The sequence below is a fragment of the Oculina patagonica genome, chromosome 4 (assembly GCF_052425735.1).
Source record: "Oculina patagonica isolate OP01 chromosome 4, crgOcupat, whole genome shotgun sequence".
Taxonomy (NCBI): Eukaryota; Metazoa; Cnidaria; class Anthozoa; order Scleractinia; family Oculinidae; genus Oculina; species Oculina patagonica.
Window position 1 is genome coordinate 6544151 of NC_135761.1, and position 21786 is coordinate 6565936.

Sequence of the window (21786 nt, forward strand, 5' to 3'; positions counted from 1 at the left end):
TGATACGTTTGGTAGAGAAGAAAAAAGTAAAAGAAAAGAACAAACTTCATAACATACTTTGCAGAATAGTTCGGTTTGAATTACGAACCTTTAAAATACCAACCTAACCTGCGAGATGTGGGAACGAGATTAATACCAACCTTATAGCTAAAGTTGTTTCAGGGGGTTTCTTAAGAAAATTGTACTGTGGAAAGAGGAAGGAGATTTTATCCAGTGGAATATATAAGGCCAAACAATTCTGCATGCAAGGCGAAAGGGCGTTTACTATAAGCACACAGCCGCAGGGCTAGAGGCCCTTTGTCTAGCTATACCCTTATACCATGCCAGTGAGTTTCAACGAGGACGATATCACGACTGTCCATGACTGCCACATTGCACGGGTCCTGCACGGGTAATACGCTGTGCGCATGCGTGTGAGGCTGGCCTCGGCCGAGCAAAGCCAAGCAGAGCCAAGTCGTAGTGTGCGTATATTAGCGTTTAACAATCGAGTTTAACAACGCTTTTGGACCTAAACTTTCAGTATTTAATTAGTATACGACGGTTTGAGCAGGGAGAAAATTGACGCGGTTGCCTGCAATGACGTCATCCCAACAACTTTAAAGTGGAATGCTAGCGAATACATAGCGCAGTGATTTACTTTCAGCTAACGACTACAAAAATGGCAGTTGCTTCGGTGATAATCAAACGATTTCCCAGATACACTGTCGTAGTCATTTCTTGATCTGAGAAGCTGCGCCGTCAAATTAGCCTGCTTGATCATATTTGCAAAGGTATTAAACATAGCCTTAGCGGTTAACTTTTGGTGTCGGGGGATCGGGGGTTAGGAAAAGTAACAAAGCCTTAGAGGTTAATTTAAATTGTTGTGTGGGGTAGAAAACGTCATGAGAATAATAAGTTAGCTTGTCCTGGGTAGATGAAACATAACCTGGTCAACCTGTTTTAAGTGGTGAAAATATTGGGTTAGGCTGTGCTGGATGTTAATTTTTATTGTGGGGGCTAGGGAGAGATATAAAAGTTTGTCTTAGCCTGTTGTCTTAGGCAGCGAAAATAGAGTTTAAGGGGTTACGTTTTTGATGCAGGAAATTAGCAAAAGACATGAAAAATTTTCATCAGGCAGGGAAAACATCGTCCTATGGGTTGATTTTATTGTTTAGAAAACGCGCGCAAGGTTTGTTCTATAAATAGTCCACTCGCGAAAGACAGCCCGCGCCCTAATCCTAGATTAGACTTCTAGGTTATGAACTTCTGTCGATATCATTTTTTATAGCACGAGCAGTTTGTCGGCAATTTGGGGAAATGCATGCCCCCCCCCCCCCCCCCCCCATACACACACACACACACCCCATGCTCACACTCCAGAAAGTTCTGAAATTGAGAGTCTTAGAAATGCCCTTTCCCGCGTTTTCTGCGAAAAGGTTTCCAAAATAACTTAAAAATGTTTAACATGAAGAAGGAGCTATTTCGGTTACAAAATTACCGTGCCATTAGCTCTGTAGATGTACTTGCACGACAACACTGCAGTGAGCAAATGTACTGTAAGACAAAAACGTGAGTTCAAAGTAACGGAGCTTGATACAGTGTACGGTTTATTGCGCAATTTATTTGCGTTGGCTCTTTGAGCTGGCGTCATTTAGAATCGCTACACCGCACTGAAGAGTCCCAATAAGAACGAAACAGCTGTCCGCGGTTGCAATTCTGCTGTATCGGTTCTAGTCGTGGTGGTGTCTCGCAAAGTCTACTTTTCATGAAGTATGATCAGCCTTGCAGTCTTGTTTGTTGAATGTACTGTGTTTATTTTCTTTTTAATAATTATCGAATAGGTGACCTCCGACGACGCGACGTTCTGTAGAATTGATATCTAGACTGTATTCTATTCGAGAAACTCTTTTAACTGAAACAAAAAACGATTCTGTCTACTAGTAAAATTCAACAATACTACTAATAAGTCAGATTCAGTCATTTCTTTTACGGGATATAGTCTGGAATATAAGACCTCTGACTCAGACTCCCAGAACGATGGCGCGATCAGAGAAATACAAAACGTGGATAGATGATACGGTCGCTTAAATCAGACATGGGTTCAGACCACACTTTCAGAAAACAAAGAAAGAAAGATCAGTTCAGTTTCTCTCAGGTAACAACTGGAAAAGAATTTAAGCGATTGCGGTATACCGTATTTTCTTGATTAAACGCCGCCCTCGAATAAACGCCACATTTTAGAGCAGAAAAATTAATAAACGCCGCCCTCGAATAAACTCCGCATCATGATGCGGCGTTTATTCAATTTATAGACTCAAAAAACAAATGCAGTAACTATCATGTTTGAGCAAGCCTAAAATAATTATTTTCCTTGATTGCAACAATGTTTTTCGAAATTGAAAACGACTTTTGAGACAAGCAATACTTTATGTCCCTGTTTTTAAAGCTCAAATGTTCAGTTACCATGCTATTCGTTGCAAGAAATAAATTGTATTTTAAATAAACGCCGCCCTCGTATAAACGCCACCCTCGAATAAACGCCGCACTCGAATCACGAAAAATTTAATAAACGCCGCGGCGTCTATTCTAATAAAAAAGGTATATTGGTTACTTGAGTTTTTTCATTTTATGTCGGGCGGCTTTTTTAAACTGTCGATAAAAGTAGTTTTTTGTATCACAAACTGAAAGAATTGGCTTCTCTTTACCCTGTCGATAAATGCTTACCACCGCCTTTATGATTGCCTTCAGGTGTCAGTCTGGTTGTAAACAAGTGAACGACAGTATACTAAGTGACAGTGAGGTCAGTGAACCGGTTCTTCGACCGTTTAAATAAATGACCCCATTAATAAACATAATTTAATTGTTTAGGAAAGGGAAAATTTATTGATCTCTGCAGCTGATTCGTGGAATACCATACAAGCTGTCAGGGAAGAAACTGTTTGTCCAATCAGTCAAATACATTTGATCACGTGCCGGCCATGTATTAGCATACGCGTACGAGTCGACAGAAGCGAAAACGCCCACCGAAGCGTTTTGGCTGAGGCACTCGCCAATACAAATTACCTGAGTTGGATTACAAGCTCTGAAAGTTGTTCAACAACCGCCTAAGTCTTCACATCTGCAGATATAAAAGGTAATTTCTTCCTAACAATGTACAGTGACTTGCTGTGTGCTTTTACGACCATTTCGTAAGCTTTACTGGGTGGTTCGGTTCTTCTAACACTCCTACAGTTACCGATATTAGCTTGTTCGGCTATGATCGATGACTTGATGTAATACGCTGGCTTAAACTGCTCAAGGTATAAGTAAGTACTGCTTTAAAATTGTAAAAATATATTGAATGTTTCAAGTCTTTTACCTAAAGAAGAACAATTACACAACTTGGCACGGAAAAACGACCAATGAATAAAGATCGACTCCAACTATATTGTAAAGATATTCGGCTTCAACCGTGGTTGATACTTAGGCAGTTGCAAATTGAACAGTTTATATTTTTTCGCTCAGTACTGCATACCATTCTTGTATAGCCAGTATATGTTGATTTTCTGCAAAAGATGTTTTGGTAAGTGAAGTATAAAAAGGAGTGGATCAAGCTTAAATCCGATTTCAAAGCGTCCCGGAAACTACTGAAAACACAAGATGCGTTTCTGCTAGCACTCTCCGCTCGGAATAGTGAAGAATCATGAAGCCAAGTTAGTAGTAACTATGATGAAGGTATACACCGTGTTTTACTTCCTAGGCATTATATCAATACAAGTAATACAAATACAAACTCGAACACTGAAATTTCTTTTGATGCATGTTGGGTGTATTCATGCAGAAAATGGAAATTACGATCGAATTTCTGGGAAACATTTGAAATAACTGTTTTTTATGAGACCTGCACTAATCTTCGTCGCTGCAAATATACTTAATGTTCGGTTTTATAATGTATAATACACGTAATCTTCTCTTAAATGAGAGAAGGTTAATAAGCTGAGAAGTAGAAATGATATTTCTAACACGAGGGTTAAAATTAAAGAAGGAGAAATACATTTGATCAAGTGCGTTGTATTAGTCATTCCGACAAATTAAATTATCTGTGTTGAATAAGAAACTTTGAAAGTTGTTCAACAACCGCCTGAGTCTTCACATGTTGCTTCCTAACACTGTAAAGTGACTCACCATGTGCTTGAAATACGGTATGCTATTCGTCTTCAACCAGTCTTCAACCGCTTGGTTAATACGCAGGCAGTTTTAAATTTAACAGTTTACATTTGCTCTCAGTTCTGATATTCTTGTATAGCCAGGTTATGTTTATTTTTCTGCAAAAGATCATTTTTATAATTAGTATGTCTAGTAGGAGTCAAGTTTGAATTCGAATGAAAGCGAAACTACAGAAAACTCAAGAAGCGTTTCCGCTAGCTATAGCACTTCGGCTCCTCTCGGAATACTATAACGAGAACTTATGGCACAGTCGCTATTTCAATTCCGGCAAAAATCTGTACACTGTGTGTCGCATTTTATTTCCTTGGTAATGTGTAAATTAAACTATCATAAGTACAAACTCGAACACTGAATCTTGTTTTGTTGTTGAGTCGTATTTATGCATAAAAGGTAAGTTACAATCGAATTTCTAAGAAACGTGAAATAACTCTTTTTTATGAGACATGAATCTTTGATACGAATATACTAAATGCTCGGTTTTATAATGGATAATTTACGTAATTTTCGCTTAAATGAAATCAACTTAGTTTTGCTCAGAAGGAGATAGGATATTTTTCAAAACAAAGGTTGAAATTGAGACAGAAAAGCAAAATTATCGGGGTACTTCCTTTGCGTTGTTTGAAGTATTCATTCCCTGAAGAGTTACTTGTCGTCCGGTTTTTTTGTAAATCTAACCAGTCCATCTGTTGTTTTAAGCTTAAATTGCGTTTTTAAAAGTTTGCTTCTTTAAAAGTTTTGTTGATATGAAAGAGAGAATTGCCTCAGCAAAGGAACATGACTTTTTAAAGCAGAAAGTAACTCGTCAATTTTTGACTAAGGAACAGGATTTGGTGTCCACGAAATGTTTAACTAGTTTTTGTTACAAGGGTGCATGATTTTTATCGCCAAATATCTCAAAATTTCTCGAATGTCAAAAGGCAAGGGACTCTTGAATATTGACCATTGCCATTTTGGAGCTGAAAGTTTTGAATTAAAATCAGTATAGCTGATGTTTATCTTCAACAGCAGTCGAAAATCATCCTGGCAAGACTGGGTGGTAATACTAAGAACAACTGACAACCTTCCGTCTTGGTTTTATATAATATACAAAAGCTTAGCCTAAGGCTAGAACTTTGTATTTTATTTTCAGTTGAAAGTATTTTAACACTAAATATTCATCGGACAAAAGCAAAACCTCAGAATTATTTGATCTTTATGGAAGACGCACCACGCTGTATAACTCTTTCCTAGAAAACGTATTGATTGAACTCTGCAGCTGATTCGTCGAAAACCTAACAACCTGTCAAGAAAGACATTGGTTGTCCAATCAGTGAAATACACGTGTCTTAGCATACTGTATATCTTACCGAGTCGACTGAAGTGAAAACGCACACCGAAGCGTTTTTTGCTGAGATACTCTTCAACACAAAGTACCTGTACTGGATAAGAAGCTCTGGAAGTTGTTAAACAACCACCTGGTTCTTCATATCTTCAACAGATATAAAATGTTACTGCTTGCTTACGTTGTACAGTGACTCAGTGTGTGCTTTTATGGCACATTTGGTATAAAGCTAGTTTGAAATACTGTGTGACTCGGTACTTCCGACATTCCTATTACAATCGACTATGTTCGATAACTTGATGTTATACGATGGGTTAAACTCCTTGTGGAATCAGTGAATAGTGGCTTAAAATTGTAGAAAAGATTACTGAATATTTCAAGTTTCGTTCCCAAGCAAGAATAATGGAAACTTGGCACAAAAAATGACTACTGGATATCGATCGATCCCAGATAAAAAAAATATATCTTATTCGGCTTTAACCGCGGGGATTTCAGTCAAATTGATCAATTTCAAATTTTCTGCTCAGTACTAAGATTCTTGTGTAGCCAGTATATGTTGATTTTTTTTTTCAAAAGGTAATTCTAGTAAGCTTAATTTCGATTTTAAAGCGAAACTACTTAAAAGGCAAGAAGCATTTCCGCTAGCTAGCACTCTCCGCTCAGAATATAATACTACTACGACATCTTTAATGACATAATCTCTATTTCAAGATCCTGTATTAAGCTGTACACCGTGTTTCGTTTACTTCCTTGGTGTTATCAGTACGCAAGGTTTGTTCTATAAATAGTCCACTCTCAAGAGACAGCCTGCGCCTTAATCCTAGATTAAACTTCTAGGTTATGAACTTCTGTCGATATCATTTTTTATAGCACGAGAAGTTCGGCGGCAATACAGTACATACTGCCCAGCATTTTATAGAGGTACGCACGACAACTCGCGCATATTTCTGGGGGCCTAGGGAAAAGCATGCCCCTCCCTCAACCCGCTTCCCCCCCCCCCCCCCCCTCCAGAAAATTCTGAAATTTAGAGTGTCAGAAGTGCCCTTTCCCGCGTTTTCGGTGGAAAATTTCCAAAATAACTTCAAAAATGTCTCACACAAAGAAAAAACTACTTGTTACAAAATTACCGTGCGGTTTGCCTGTGGATTTACTTGCGCGACAACACTGCTGTGGGCTAATGTACTGTAAGACAAAAACGTGAGTTCAAAGTAACGGAACTTGATACAGTGTATGGTTTATTGGGCAATTTATTTGAGTTGGAAAATAAGTCAGATTCCTTCTTAAAGCCTACTTAAAATCGAAGTCTTTCTTTCACGCGATACTCCGGCATATGTGGTCTCTGACTCAGACTCCCAGACCGACATGGCTCGATCAGAGAAATATAAAACGTGGATAAGTGACAGCAGGAAAATAATTTAAGCGATTGTGGTTTATATTGATAACTTCAGTTTTTTCATTTTCTTGTGTTTTTTTCTTTTTTAACTGTCGATAAAAGTAGTTTTTTTGTATCACAAACTGAAAGAATTGGCTTCTCTTTACCCTGTCGATAAATGCTCACCACAGCCTTTATGATTGCATTCAGGTGTCAGTCTCGTTGTAAACAAGTGAACGACAGTTCACTAAGTGACAGTGAGGTCAGTGAACCGGTTCTTTAAACCGTTTAAATAAATGGCCCAATTAACTTAATTGTTTGCAAAAGGGAAAATTTATTGCTCTCTGCAGCTGATTCGTGGAAAACCTTACAAACTGTCAGGGAAGAAATTTTTTGTCCAATCAGTCAAATGCATATACGTGTGGTGTATTAGCATACCGAGTCGATAGAAGCGAAAACGCCCACCGAAGCATTTTTTGTTCAGACACTGGTCAATACAAATACCTGCGTAATTAGAAGCTCTGAAAGTTGTTCAACAACCGCCTAAGTCTTCCCATCTTCATCAGGTATAAAAGGTAATTACTTCCTAACATTGTACAGTGACTTGCTGTGTGCTGTTACGACACATTTCGTAAGCTTTCAGTACTGGGTGGTTCGGTCTTCCGACACTCACACTTACACTTGATCGGCTATGTTCGATGACTTGATGTAAAACGCTGGATTAAACTCCTCAACTGTATCAATAAATACTGCTTTAAAATTACAAAAATATATTGAACATTTTAAGTTTTTTAACCAAGAAAGAACAATTACAACTTGGCAAGGGAAAGCGAGTGACCAATGAATAAAGATCGACCTCAAATATACTGTGGAGATGTATAATGCTATTCGGCTTCAACCGTGGTTGATACTTAGGCAGTTGCAAATTGAACAGTTTATATTTTTCGCTCAGTACTGCATAATATTCTTGTGTAGCCAGTATATGTTGATTTTCTGTAAAAGATGTTTTGGTAAGTGCAGTATAAAAAGGAGTGGATCAAGTTTAAATCCGATTTCAAAGCGAAACTACGGAAAACACAAGAAGCGTTTCCGCTAGCACTCTCCGCTCGGAATAGTAACAAAATCTTATGCACAGTCTTTATTTCAATTCCATGAAGCCAAGCTAGTAGTAACTATGCTGAAGGTATACACCGTGTTTTACTGCCTAGGCATCAATACAAGTTATACAAATACAAACTCGAAATCTGAAAATTCTTTTTATGCATGTTGGGTGTATTCATGCAGAAAATGGAAATTACGATCGAATTTCTTGGAACATTTATAATAACTGTTTTTCATGAGACCTGCATGAATCTTCGTACTGTATAATATACATAATCCTCTCTTTAATGAGAGAAGGTTAATTAGCTGAGAATAGAGATGATATTCCTAACACAAGGGTAAAATTAAAGAAGGAGAAATACATTTGATCAAGTGCGGTGTATTGGTCATACCGAGTCGACTAAGTAAAAATGCACACCGAAGCGTTTTTGCTGAAACACTTACCAACACCGACAATTTATCTGTGTTGAATAAGAAACTCTGGAAGTTGTTCAACAACCTTCCTAACATTGCAAAGCCGGTGACGCACCATGTGCTTTATATATTTTGTTCTTCGAACATTCCCTTTGCAATTGGCTATGTGCGATGATGGTTAAAATTAAAAAAATATATATTAAATATTGCAAGTTTCTTACCTATGTAAAAATAATAAAAAAGGAAAATAACTAATGAATGGCGATCAACTCGCAATGTAAAGACGGATATATAGCTTCAAACGGTATGCTATTAGTCTTCAACCAGTCTTCAACCGCTTGGTTAATACTTCAGGCAGTTTCAAATTTAACAGTTTACATTTGCTCTCAGTTCTGATTCTCATGTGAAGCCAGGTTATGTTTATTTTCTTTCAAAAGATCATTTAAGTATGTCTAGTAGGAGTCAGTTAAGTTTGAATTCGAATGAAAGCGAGACTACAGAAAACTCAAGAAGCGTTTCCGCTAGCTAGCACTTCGGCTCCGCTCGGAATACTATAACAAGACAATCTCTATTTCAAACCTGTACACCGTGTTTCGCATTATATTTCCTTGGTAATTTGTAAATTAAACTATTATAAGAACAAACTCGAACACTGAATCTTATTTGGTTGTTGGGTCGTATTTATGCATAAAAGGGAAGTTACAATTGAATTTCTAAGAAACGTGAAATAACTCTTTTTTATGAGACATGAATCTTTGATACGAATTTACTAAATGCTCGGTTTTATAATGTATAATATATGTAATCTTCGCCTAAATGAAACCACTTTGGTTTAGCTCAGAAGGAGACAGGATATTTTTTAAAACGAAGGTTGACTGAAATTGAGACAGAAAAGCAAAATTATCGGGGTACTTCCTTTGCGTTGTTTGAAGTATTCATTACCTGAAGAGTTACTTGTCGTCCGGTTTTTCTTGTAAATCTAACCAGTCCATCTGTTATTTTAGCTTAAATTGCGTTTATAAAAGTTCGCTTTTTTAAAAGTTTTGTTGATATGAAAGAGAGAATTGCCTCAGCAAAGGAACATGACTCTTTAAGGCAGAAAGTTACTCGTCAATTTTTGACAAAGGAACAGTATTTGGTGTCCACGAAATGTTTAACTAGTTTTTGTTACAAGAGTGCATGATTTTTATCGCCAAATATCTCAAAATTTCTCGAATGTGATAAAGCAAGGGACTCTTGAATATTGACCATTGCCATTTTGGAGCTGAAAGTTTTGAATTAAAATCAGTAGAGCTGAAGTTTATCTTCAACAGCAGTCGAGAATTATCCTGACAAGACTGGATGGTAATACTAAGAACAACTGACAACCTCCAGTCTTGGTTTTATATAATATATAAAAGCTTAGCTTAAGGCTAGAACTTAGTATTTTATTTTTGAAAGTATTTTAACGCTTAATATTCATCGGACAAAGACATTACCTCAGAATTATTTGATCTTTATGGAAGTCGCGCCACGCTGTATAACTCTTTCCTAGAAAACGTATTGATTGAACTCTGCAGCTGATTCGTTGAAAACCTAACAACCTGTCAAGGAAGACATTGGTTGTCCAATCAGTGAAATACACGTGTCTTAGCATACTGTATTATCTTACCGAGTCGACTGAAGTGAAAACGCACACCGAAGCGTTTTTGCTGAGACGCTCTTCAACACAAATTACCTGTACGAAGCTCTGAAAGTTGTTAATGTAATTGCTTGCTTACGTTGTACAGTGACTTACTGTGTGCTTTCATGGTACATTTTGTATAAAGCTAGTTTTAACTGAATACTATGTGGCTCGGTACTTCCGACATTCCTATTACAATCGGCTATGTTCGATGTTATACGATGGGTTAAACTCCTTGTGGAATCAGTGAATACTGGCTTAAAATTGTAGAAAAGATTACTGAATATTTCAAGTTTCGTTCCCAAGCAAGAATAATGGAAACTTGGCACAAAAAATGACTACTGGATATCGATCGATCCCAGATAAAAAAAATATATCTTATTCGGCTTTAACCGCGGGGATTTCAGTCAAATTGAACAATTTCAAATTTTCCGCTCAGTACTAAGATTCTTGTGTAGCCAGTATATGTTGATCTTTTTTTTTTTTCAAAAGGTAATTCTAGTAAGCTTAATTTCGATTTTAAAGCGAAACTACTTAAAAGGCAAGAAGCGTTCTCGCTAGCTAGCACTCTCCGCTCAGAATATAATACTACTACGACATCTTTAATGACATAATCTCTATTTCAATTCCTGTATTAAGTTGTACACCGTGTTTCGTTTACTTCCTTGGTGTTATCAGTACGCAAGGTTTGTTCTATAAATAGTCCACTCTCAATAGACAGCCTGCGCCTTAATCCTAGATTAAACTTCTAGGTTATGAACTTCTGTCGATATCATTTTTTATAGCACGAGAAGTTCGGCGGCAATACAGTACATACTGCCCAGCATTTTATAGAGGTACGCACGACAACTCGCGCATATTTCTGGGGGCCTAGGGAAAAGCATGCCCCTCCCTCAACCCGCTTCCCCCCCCCCCCCCCCCTCCAGAAAATTCTGAAATTTAGAGTGTCAGAAGTGCCCTTTCCCGCGTTTTCGGTGGAAAATTTCCAAAATAACTTCAAAAATGTCTCACACAAAGAAAAAACTACTTGTTACAAAATTACCGTGCGGTTTGCCTGTGGATTTACTTGCGCGACAACACTGCTGTGGGCTAATGTACTGTAAGACAAAAACGTGAGTTCAAAGTAACGGAACTTGATACAGTGTATGGTTTATTGGGCAATTTATTTGAGTTGGAAAATAAGTCAGATTCCTTCTTAAAGCCTACTTAAAATCGAAGTCATTTCTTTCACGCGATACTCCGGCATATGTGGTCTCTGACTCAGACTCCCAGACCGACATGGCTCGATCAGAGAAATACAAAACGTGGATAAGTGATAGCAGGAAAATAATTTAAGCGATTGTGGTTTATATTGATAACTTCAGTTTTTTCATTTTCTTGTGTTTTTTTCTTTTTTAACTGTCGATAAAAGTAGTTTTTTTGTATCACAAACTGAAAGAATTGGCTTCTCTTTATCCTGTCGATAAATGCTCACCACAGCCTTTATGATTGCATTCAGGTGTCAGTCTCGTTGTAAACAAGTGAACGACAGTTCACTAAGTGACAGTGAGGTCAGTGAACCGGTTCTTTAAACCGTTTAAATAAATGGCCCAATTAACTTAATTGTATGCAAAAGGGAAAATTTATTGATCTCTGCAGCTGATTCGTGGAAAACCTTACAAACTGTCAGGGAAGAAATTTTTTGTCCAATCAGTCAAATGCATATACGTGTGGTGTATTAATACCGAGTCGACAGAAGCGAAAACGCCCACCGAAGCATTTTTGTTCAGACACTGGTCAATACAAATTACCTGCGTTGGCCTTTTAGAAGCTCTGAAAGTTATTCAACAACCGCCTAAGTCTTCACATCTTCATCAGGTATAAAAGGTAATTACTTCCTAACATTGTACAGTGACTTGCTGTGTGCTGTTACGACACATTTCGTAAGCTTTCAGTACTGTGGTTCGGTCTTCCGACACTCACACTTACACTTGATCGGCTATGTTCGATGACTTGATGTAAAACGCTGGATTAAACTCCTCAAGGTATCAATAAATACTGCTGTAAAATTACAAAAATATATTGAAAATTTTAAGTTTTTTAACCAAGAAAGAACAATTACAACTTGGCAAGGGAAAGCGAGTGACCAATGAATAAAGATCGACCTCAAATATACTGTGGAGATGTATATATGCTATTCGGCCTCAACCGTGGTTGATACTTAGGCAGTTGCAAATTAAACAGTTTATATTTTTCGCTCAGTACTGCATAATATTCTTGTATAGCCAGTATATGTTGATTTTCTGTAAAAGATGTTTTGGTAAGTGTAGTATAAAAAAGAGTGGATCAAGTTTAAATCCGATTTCAAAGCGAAACTACTGAAAACACAAGAAGCGTTTCCGCTAGCACTCTGCGCTCGGAATGGTAACACTGAAGATCTTATGGCACAGTCTCTATTTAATTCCATGAAGCCAAGTTAGTAGTAACTATGATGAAGGTATACACCGTGTTTTACTTCCTAGGCATTGTATCAATACAAGTAATACAAATACAAACTCGAAATCTGAAAATTCTTTTGATGCATGTTGGGTGTATTCATGCAGAAAATGGAAATTACGATTGAATTTCTTGGAACATTTATAATACCGGTCTTTGTTTTTCATGAGACCTGCATGAATCTTCGTACTGTATAATATACGTAATCCTCTCTTAAATGAGAGAAGGTTAATTAGCTGAGAATAGAGATGATATTCCTAACACAAGGGTTAAAATTAAAGAAGGAGAAATACATTTGATCAAGTGCGTTGTATTGGTCATACCGAGTCGACTAAGTGAAAATGCACACCGAATCGTTTTTGCTGAAATACTTACCAACACCGACAATTTATCTGTGTTGAATAAGAAACTCTGGAAGTTGTTCAACAACCTTCCTAACATTGCAAAGTGACGCACCATGTGCTTTATATATTTTGTTCTTCGAACATTCCCTTTACAATTGGCTATGTGCGATGATGGTTAAAATTAAAAAAATATATATTAAATATTGCAAGTTTCTTACCTATGTAAAAATAATAAAAACGGAAAATAACTAATGAATGGCGATCAACTCGCAATATAAAGACGGATATATAGCTTCAAACGGTATGCTATTAGTCTTCAACCAGTCTTCATCCGCTTGGTTAATACTTCAGGCAGTTTCAAATTTAACAGTTTACATTTGCTCTCAGTTCTGATTCTCATGTGTAGCCAGGTTATGTTTATTTTCCTTCAAAAGATCATTTAAGTATGTCTAGTAGGAGTCAGTTAAGTTTGAATTCGAATGAAAGCGAGACTACAGAAAACTCAAGAAGCGTTTCCGCTAGCTAGCACTTCGGCTCCGCTCGGAATACTATAACAAGACAATCTCTATTTCAAACCTGTACACCGTGTTTCGCATTATATTTCCTTGGTAATTTGTAAATTAAACTATTATAAGAACAAACTCGAACACTGAATCTTATTTGGTTGTTGGGTCGTATTTATGCATAAAAGGGAAGTTACAATTGAATTTCTAAGAAACGTGAAATAACTCTTTTTTATGAGACATGAATCTTTGATACGAATTTACTAAATGCTCGGTTTTATAATGTATAATATATGTAACCTTCGCCTAAATGAAACCACTTTGGTTTAGCTCAGAAGGAGACAGGATATTTTTTAAAACGAAGGTTGACTGAAATTGAGACAGAAAAGCAAAATTATCGGGGTACTTCCTTTGCGTTGTTTGAAGTATTCATTACCTGAAGAGTTACTTGTCGTCCGGTTTTTCTTGTAAATCTAACAAGTCCATCTGTTATTTTAGCTTAAATTGCGTTTATAAAAGTTCGCTTTTTTAAAAGTTTTGTTGATATGAAAGAGAGAATTGCCTCAGCAAAGGAACATGACTCTTTAAGGCAGAAAGTAACTCGTCAATTTTTGACTAAGGAACAGGATTTGGTGTCCACGAAATGTTTAACTAGTTTTTGTTACAAGGGTGCATGATTTTTATCGCCAAATATCTCAAAATTTCTCGAATGTGATAAAGCAAGGGACTCTTGAATATTGACCATTGCCATTTTGGAGCTGAAAGTTTTGAATTAAAATCAGTAGAGCTGAAGTTTATCTTCAACAGCAGTCGAGAATTATCCTGACAAGACTGGATGGTAATACTAAGAACAACTGACAACCTCCAGTCTTGGTTTTATATAATATATAAAAGCTTAGCTTAAGGCTAGAACTTAGTATTTTATTTTTGAAAGTATTTTAACGCTAAATATTCATCGGACAAAGACATTACCTCAGAATTATTTGATCTTTATGGAAGTCGCGCCACGCTGTATAACTCTTTCCTAGAAAACGTATTGATTGAACTCTGCAGCTGATTCGTTGAAAACCTAACAACCTGTCAAGAAAGACATTGGTTGTCCAATCAGTGAAATACACGTGTCTTAGCATACTGTATTATCTTACCGAGTCGACTGAAGTGAAAACGCACACCGAAGCGTTTTTGCTGAGACGCTCTTCAACACAAATTACCTGTACGAAGCTCTGAAAGTTGTTTATGTAATTGCTTGCTTACGTTGTACAGTGACTTACTGTGTGCTTTCATGGTACATTTTGTAAAAAGCTAGTTTTAACTGAATACTATGTGGCTCGGTACTTCCGACATTCCTATTACAATCGGCTATGTTCGATGTTATACGATGGGTTAAACTCCTTGTGGAATCAGTGAATACTGGCTTAAAATTGTAGAAAGGATTGCTCAATATTACAAGTTTCGTACCCAAGCAAGAATAATGGAAACTTGGCACAAAAAATGACTACTGGATATCGATCGATCCCAGATATAAAAATATATGTTATTCGGCTTTAACCGCGGGGATTTCAGTCAAATTGAACAATTTCAAATTTTCCGCTCAGTACTAAGATTCTTGTGTAGCCAGTATATGTTGATTTTTTTTCAAAAGGTAATTCTGGTAAGCTTAATTTCGATTTTAAAGCAAAGAACTACTAAAAAGGCAAGAAGCGTTTCTGCTAGCTAGCACTCTCCGCTCAGAATATAATACTACTACGACATCTTTAATAACATAATCTCTATTTCAATTCCTGTATAAAGCTGTACACCGTGATTCGTTTACTTCCTTGGTGTTATACAAATGAACTAATTTAAACACGGACTCGAACACTGAAACGTCTTGTTGCATGGACCTATTTATGCAGAAAATGAAATTACAATCGAATTTCTAGGAAACATGTCAAATAACTCTTTTCCACGAGACATGAATTTTGATACGAATATACTAAATCATGCTCTTTTGAATGCACAATAAACGTAACCTTTTATTAAATAGATCACCTTGGGTTCGCTCTGAAAAGAGTTCTTCTAAAGCGAGGATTGAAAATCATAAAAATTGGAAATTATCTGGTTGCTAGGCGGGTACGGTGTTTGAAGTTGTCATTCTGCTAGTAACACCTTTTGTCAGGGTTTTCTTGGAAATCTAACCAGTTCACCTGTCATTTTAGCTTAAATTGCGTTTATGAAAGTTCGCGAGAACTGATTGGTGGAAAACCCTACCACCTGGTAGGAAAGAATTATTGTTTATTCGTGCCGTGTATAAGCAGACCGAGTCGACTAAAGTGAAAATACACACCGAAGCGTTTTTGGTTAGACACTCACTAATACAAATTACCTGCGTCTAATAAGAGGCACTGAAAATTGTTCGACAACCGCCTGAGTGTGAAGGAAAATTATTTGACCCTCTAACAAGCAGAAGTAAACAATTTTATGAACTTATTTATTTATTTATTTATTTATCTACGAATTTTACGAGTGGTTTATTTTCCAGCTGAGTAAAACACTCGCAGCTATATAATAAATAGAGATTACTTCATGGAAAATGCGCGCGTACGATTTTTAACCACCCTCCCCCTTCATACATGAATAAGAACGCTCAGCCTCAGCTCCAACCACTGATCTAGATATTTAAGTATTAATGAAGGTATATCACTAATAACTAAAAATCTGTTGGCAGATATTCCAAACATCATGGACGAAACTTTATACCAACAGTCTTTACAAACACTGAAAGGGATTGGGAATAAAACTGGGGAAGAAGTGGACGAGCAACTGAAAATCCTATCCCAAGTGGAGGAATTATTTCTAAAGCTAAAAAACCGGATTAAAGAAAACCGTGGTCAACCGGATGGAGGAGACGAAAAAATTAATCTTATCATGGAGATGTGTTTATATTTGATGTTTGAAACTGAGTACGTTCCTTTGAAAGCAAAAAGCGCAGCCTTATCAAGCACGGCCCGGGAAATCGAGGAACATCAAAAGAAGTCAAAACTTCCCGAAGAATTAGTCCCAATAACCAAGGAGATCAAGTTTTACATATCTCTGGTCGAACAGGTGAAAATAGCGGTCGAAAATTTATTCAAAGACTTAACTGATAAGGTAAGATCTTAGTTTTGCATTTTAAGACTGATAAAGTTCGAGCAATGAGTGCAAAAATTAATTACCAAAACGAAACCTACTCATAGCACGGTAACATTTTACATACTATTTGAAACATCTCACTGAAATTCATTTGTCTTAGTGACCCCGTGATTAAACTATAAAGCATTCTCGAGAAAAGTAAAGTCAAACCTCGTAAAAATGTTTAACGCGTGCGCCATTTTGTTTTAAACTGGCGTGAAATGTCCGTTTTAACTGAAATGTAGATGATTTTAAATTCATTTTTCTCTCGCGGGGTCAGCTAAAGAGCTAAAGTTCTGGTAAGTTTTTGTTAGCTATATTCAAACTGCTGCTATGCTTTCCGGCGGAAACCATCTTAAAGTGTTCATCGTAACAGGTCTGTTACTTAACAATTAATCGATCATTTGTTTTGTATACCTCAGATTGACAAAGCTAGTAAGAAGACAGCTGAATTGTCACGTAAGGAGAAATTAGAAATAGATATGAAAAAGATTGATATGGAGGCGGAGTTGAAGAAATGGAAAAACTACTGTGAAAAGGCCGATAATGTACTCACCAAATTTGACGAGGAAGTCAAAGCTCACCAAAAGCAGTACAACAATAAACTTAAACTTGGAGTTGGGTTTGTAGCAGTAGCTGCCACGGGTACGTAACAAATTAAAAACTAGGTTGTTTTTCTTGGTGAAATGTCCTGCATGCAAGTTTCCTGTTGCTGTTTTCCTGGTGCGAAAGTTCTTAAGTTACGTTTCATGTTTTGCATTAATTCTCAAACATCACACAAGACAACGAATTTGGCTTCAGGTGCAGTTTTATAAAAGAGGTTTATTTGGAGTGCGTGGTTTCCCTTGGTCATTTTTAAATTTAAAAAGTTGAACCTAATTAATATCATCTAGACTTAAAAAAACTAGACTTTAATTAAAATCGAAAAGGGAAATTTGTTTTATAGTAGCATTTACACCAGTTAAAGTCTTGACCAACCTGTAGGTTTTTACATTTTTCCCCCAGTGCTATGCATGCCTCTCGGACATTGAATTACTTTTCTGTTGGTCTGAACCATTTGCTACTGTGGAATCAGCTAAAAAAACTTCCTGGATTTGATCATTAGCATTTGAATTTATAAGTAATCTTATCCAAATAATCTTATTATTAAATACTGTATTTTTGATTTTCTCCTCTAGTCTTCACCGGTGGAATTGCAGCAATCGCTAGCGGTGTAGTTTCAGGACTGGGAGGAGCGGCGGCTGCCTCTATAATTGGAGGCTCGGCCGCAGGTGGGTTGGGTCTATCATTGTTTGGTAGTTCACTTTACGCTTTAAACAGCTCAATGGAACGCAAAATCTTACTGAAAACTGAATGCAATGAATTGAAGAGTCGACTGGAGTGCATTAAATTGGAGTACGAGGGAAAAAAGATAGATTTGAACGATAAACTGATCATAAAGATTAATCAATTGAAAAGCCCAGTTAGGACCGAATGTTGTGGGGAGAAGCTTGCATAAATTTGGGTTTTTATTTCTCATTATTAAGCCGCTCTTGTCGTACTTGTTACTTAATTTTTTGTAACATGGACAGTTGGACAGCTAAACTGCACTCTAACTCATTCTTTCCGCTTTGACCATTTTATTTTTTATATAGCCCTTTCACTTGGGGCTGCAGTCTCTGTTACAGGCCTCTACTTGGTGTTGAAAAGATGGTTTGCCAAGAGGGACTTTTGCAACAAATTATTATTAATTCATCGTCATTACACAGATCTAATTAATGAAAGCCAAAGTACGACAAGTATAAGTTACACAATGAGTTAGGGAAATATTTTTGTTTTGTTTTGGTCTGTTTTTTTTTTTTTTTTCACTATAAAACTAAGCGGAGTTATAGTTCCAATGAAAAAATGATTAATATTCTAATTAATATTAATGAAGCAAACGTCGCGCTATCGTCATGTTAGCGACTAAAGCTCGAGATTTGATTAAAATGTGTAGATTTATTCAGCAAAACTTGGCCAAAAAGTAGTTCAGTACAGGTTATGCGTTGCGGTTAGAAACTGACACATCAGTACATTTCTTAGCCATCCTCTACAAATCATTACGTGTTTCTGTTTGGAGTTAAACATAACCATTACATATTCAGCAAGAGACAAGCTAGAGAAAGGACTTGTTACTGGAGATAGTCGCAATAAATCGCCCTGGACGTTCTTATATATTGAATGCCAACTTGGCGTCACTTATGTAGTGTGTAAAAATATCCAAAATAAAAGACTCATGACTCAAAACGTCATCTCGAGCTACGACCGCGTGATTAAGTCAAATTCAGTTAAACACAACGATAGCGTGGCGTTTTGAATAGAAAACACATCTATAAATCGCACTCAAACAATTATTAAATTAGAGAGAAAATCCAATATGGTAGTCATTTGGAAAACTGTGTTGTCTTTATAATTTCTAAAATCGAAAACATAAATAACACTATAACATAAACATTTAGTGCGGCTTTCCAATGGCTTTCGAAAAGAAAACACATGTACGTGCGTTTTCACCATGTGGCGAGCACAAAACCACTTATAAAAACGCCAATAACTTGCAATTGCGTGGATTTTACAACTTTTGCCGCGCTTTTCATAGATAAAATTATTTTCTTCGGGCTCTGATTGCTCTACGCTACTATTTTCGACATGAACTCAGCAATGAACTCAGTTATAAAAGCCTTGTTTTTAGTTTTAGGTATAGTCATTGGAGAATTGCTCTGTTACCTTGTTAACGTACTGTCATAGAGTAGATAAGTATATAATCAAATACAAAGTAATCAGTTGCTAATAGTTGGAGGAGGGGGATAGACAGGGTCCCTGAACTTCCTCCTGTGTGTACCTTGTACACCCGGCTCCCGCCCCTTCCTAAATTGCTTCCGCTTCTTTCTTGTGTTTCTATTGCATATGACGGAAGGTGAATCTTCTTCTAGGTCTCTCAATTATCGCCACCTGGGGAATCCCTCTTTCTCCATCATTTCCTACCTCCTCCTGTGGACTTAATTAGCTTCTTGCCCCCTTTCCTCCTCCCCACACAATAATTTCTAGCATGACTTAGTGTCGTTTGTGAATCTAGATATCGTGGAAAAAAGAAATGAAAAACACTTTTAGCAGAAATTTGGTCTACTGGACGTGTAAAAAACACGTCCAGTAGAGACTAGACTAGTCGGGAAAGCGAGTACTTTTGTTTTTGGGAAACCTCGTATCCAGGATTGATCTCGGGCTACCAACGGGAATTTCTTCTGGACGGTACTTCAATGACGTTTGCCAAGAGCGCACTTGCTTTCCCGACTTGTATCAAACGGTTTTAGTCTAGTCGCTAGACTTTATAAGGAGATTTACCTTTGTTTAACTCCTGGCTTGCATGCAGAGGTTGTCTGCTGCAAAAAAGCATACATTTACTTAAATAACATCAAAGTTCCCTTTTAAACGTTGCAATAATTTTGGAAAAGTAGTCCATTCAAGGATGGAAAAATTGTTTAATCTCTCTAACGTTATTAAAGTTAGACTTTTGTTTTATTGTCGATATCGGTTATTTAGAGACTATTTGCAGGAAATAGGATTGAATTAGTTGTTTTATTCATACCAGTAAAGTAATAATATACCAAGAGACAAGCTTTTGACCGGAGAGCTATACTTCTCCATGCTAGTTTCATATTAACACGTGCAAGAATGTATCTTAATTAACGTTTCAACCCTTTTAGTGCATAGTGCAATCAATATCTTATTTCTCCTCGCCGTGTATCAACACATTGTCAAACAGACGTCAGTGTTGAGAATAACGAAACCCGCAAATTCTCATAGCCAACGTTACAAGAAGCATATGTCTATAAGGAAAGAGAATTGATATTTCCATCTCAGCACCAAAAGGGTTGGAGAATTCTTGGTTGTGCACGTTAAATTGTTAAGGAATAGTTATAGAGTATTTAATGTACTGAAAGGCTAAATATACTGATAGCCGAGTGTAAGGAATAAAACACTTTAAAATGTAGATACATAAGGAAACATTTTTATTGTATTGTATAATGTTAAGCGGTTATATAAAAAATTGTAACCTTTTTTAGGTAATATTTTTAAGACCAGTTTTTACTGCTTTTAGATTGTTAGAAAGGTGCTTATATTAAATAAAAAAGGTTCAGATGAGCATAATTTTTCAAATGTCTTATCTTCTTGCGCTTTCGCCTTGGATTTAATAACATCTTGCATGCACGTCGCACGAGCGAACGAAAAGATATCGAGGATACATCTTTTCATTTATGCTATAATCAAATTAAAGAATAAACTTTCTTTATCTTTTTCAATTCGAAATAAGTTGAAAAATCAGAAGTTTACGAAGAAATCAAACGCTGGAAAACATTTAGAATGCATACGCTTGAACGCGGTCAGTACAACTTCTGTTGGCCTGCAAATACATTTACTATAAAAAAATTTTTTTTTGAAAAGTGCTAAATTGCTGTCTCGTTTTGCGAAACGTTTCGGGAATAACCCTTTCATCAGTTGCGACTGAAATTAAGCACTTTTGAAAAAACATTTAACTTATTTTTTTTATCTGCAAATACATTCAGTTCATCGTTCCCAGTCGCGTGATCAGGTGGCGCTGAGGAGTTGCAGAAACAAGAACAAATTGAATAAAAATTAGCTCATAGACTTCCTACAATCTATATAAACGTATATCACCATTGTTGTTTTAAATTGGTTAAAATATCAAAGAAACAGGAATTTATTTTTTCAAAATAATCACGCGCACGCACCCGCATATTTTTATCCAGTCATGAATATCTCGTAAAGTTGTCGATGTCACTTTGTCAGTCGTTGCACTTCGTGCATACGCTTTAAATAAATGCATAATGATGAGCCTAAGGTGTCCCTCGCGACCTTAAGGAAGTCTCAGAATTGTCTCGACTTATCCAAGGTCACCAAGATTCGTATCCAAACATGTCTACAATTTAGCTATAAAGTTGATGAACGTTCGAGGTTGAAGTTAGTTCGTCAGTCGCAGCTGAAGCCCAATAAAGAAGAGAGTCAGAAGGTTTGCGTCAGTGGCGTAGAGTCCAGGGCCCGGTTGCATAAAGCAACTTGAGATTAAGTGGGATTTCCTGCAACCATTTCCTGTCTTCCAAAGGATTTTCTTCTGTGCCATTATGGATGAATCGAGCAAAGACCCTGCGAAAACATCCAGCGGAACGCACTGGGAGCAGTCAGCAGAAAATTCCACTTGATTGATGCTTTATGCAATCGCGCCC

General features: G+C 36.8%; 2 protein-coding genes across 2 annotated transcripts in view; both read left to right on the top strand.

Moving 5' to 3' along the window:
• Positions 1 to 3003: 3003 nt before the first annotated feature.
• Positions 3004 to 18329, top strand: LOC144649253 (uncharacterized). Its single transcript, XM_078508718.1, has 5 exons — positions 3004 to 3112; positions 16086 to 16507; positions 16951 to 17173; positions 17707 to 17799; positions 18163 to 18329. Exons 2-5 carry the CDS (start codon positions 16100 to 16102, stop codon positions 18327 to 18329), a joined length of 891 nt encoding a protein of 296 aa, XP_078364844.1. The 5' UTR covers positions 3004 to 3112; positions 16086 to 16099.
• LOC144649248 (uncharacterized) overlaps positions 12061 to 21786 on the top strand; it is a 78709-nt gene continuing 68983 nt past the window's right edge. The window contains exon 1 of the mRNA XM_078508705.1: positions 12061 to 12080. The gene's annotated coding sequence lies outside the window, so the exon portion shown is untranslated. The remainder of the gene's footprint in view (positions 12081 to 21786) is intronic.

What these genes read in the sequence shown, in the direction of transcription:
- LOC144649253 (XM_078508718.1), top strand. Translation starts at nt 16,100, where the DNA reads ATGGACGAAACTTTATACCAACAGTCTTTACAAACACTGAAAGGGATT. An exon ending in TGTAGCAGTAGCTGCCACGG is followed by an intron (nt 17,174 to 17,706) that starts GTACGTAACAAA and finishes TTTCTCCTCTAG; the next exon opens with TCTTCACCGGTGGAATTGCA. An exon ending in AATTGGAGGCTCGGCCGCAG is followed by an intron (nt 17,800 to 18,162) that starts GTGGGTTGGGTC and finishes TTTTTTATATAG; the next exon opens with CCCTTTCACTTGGGGCTGCA.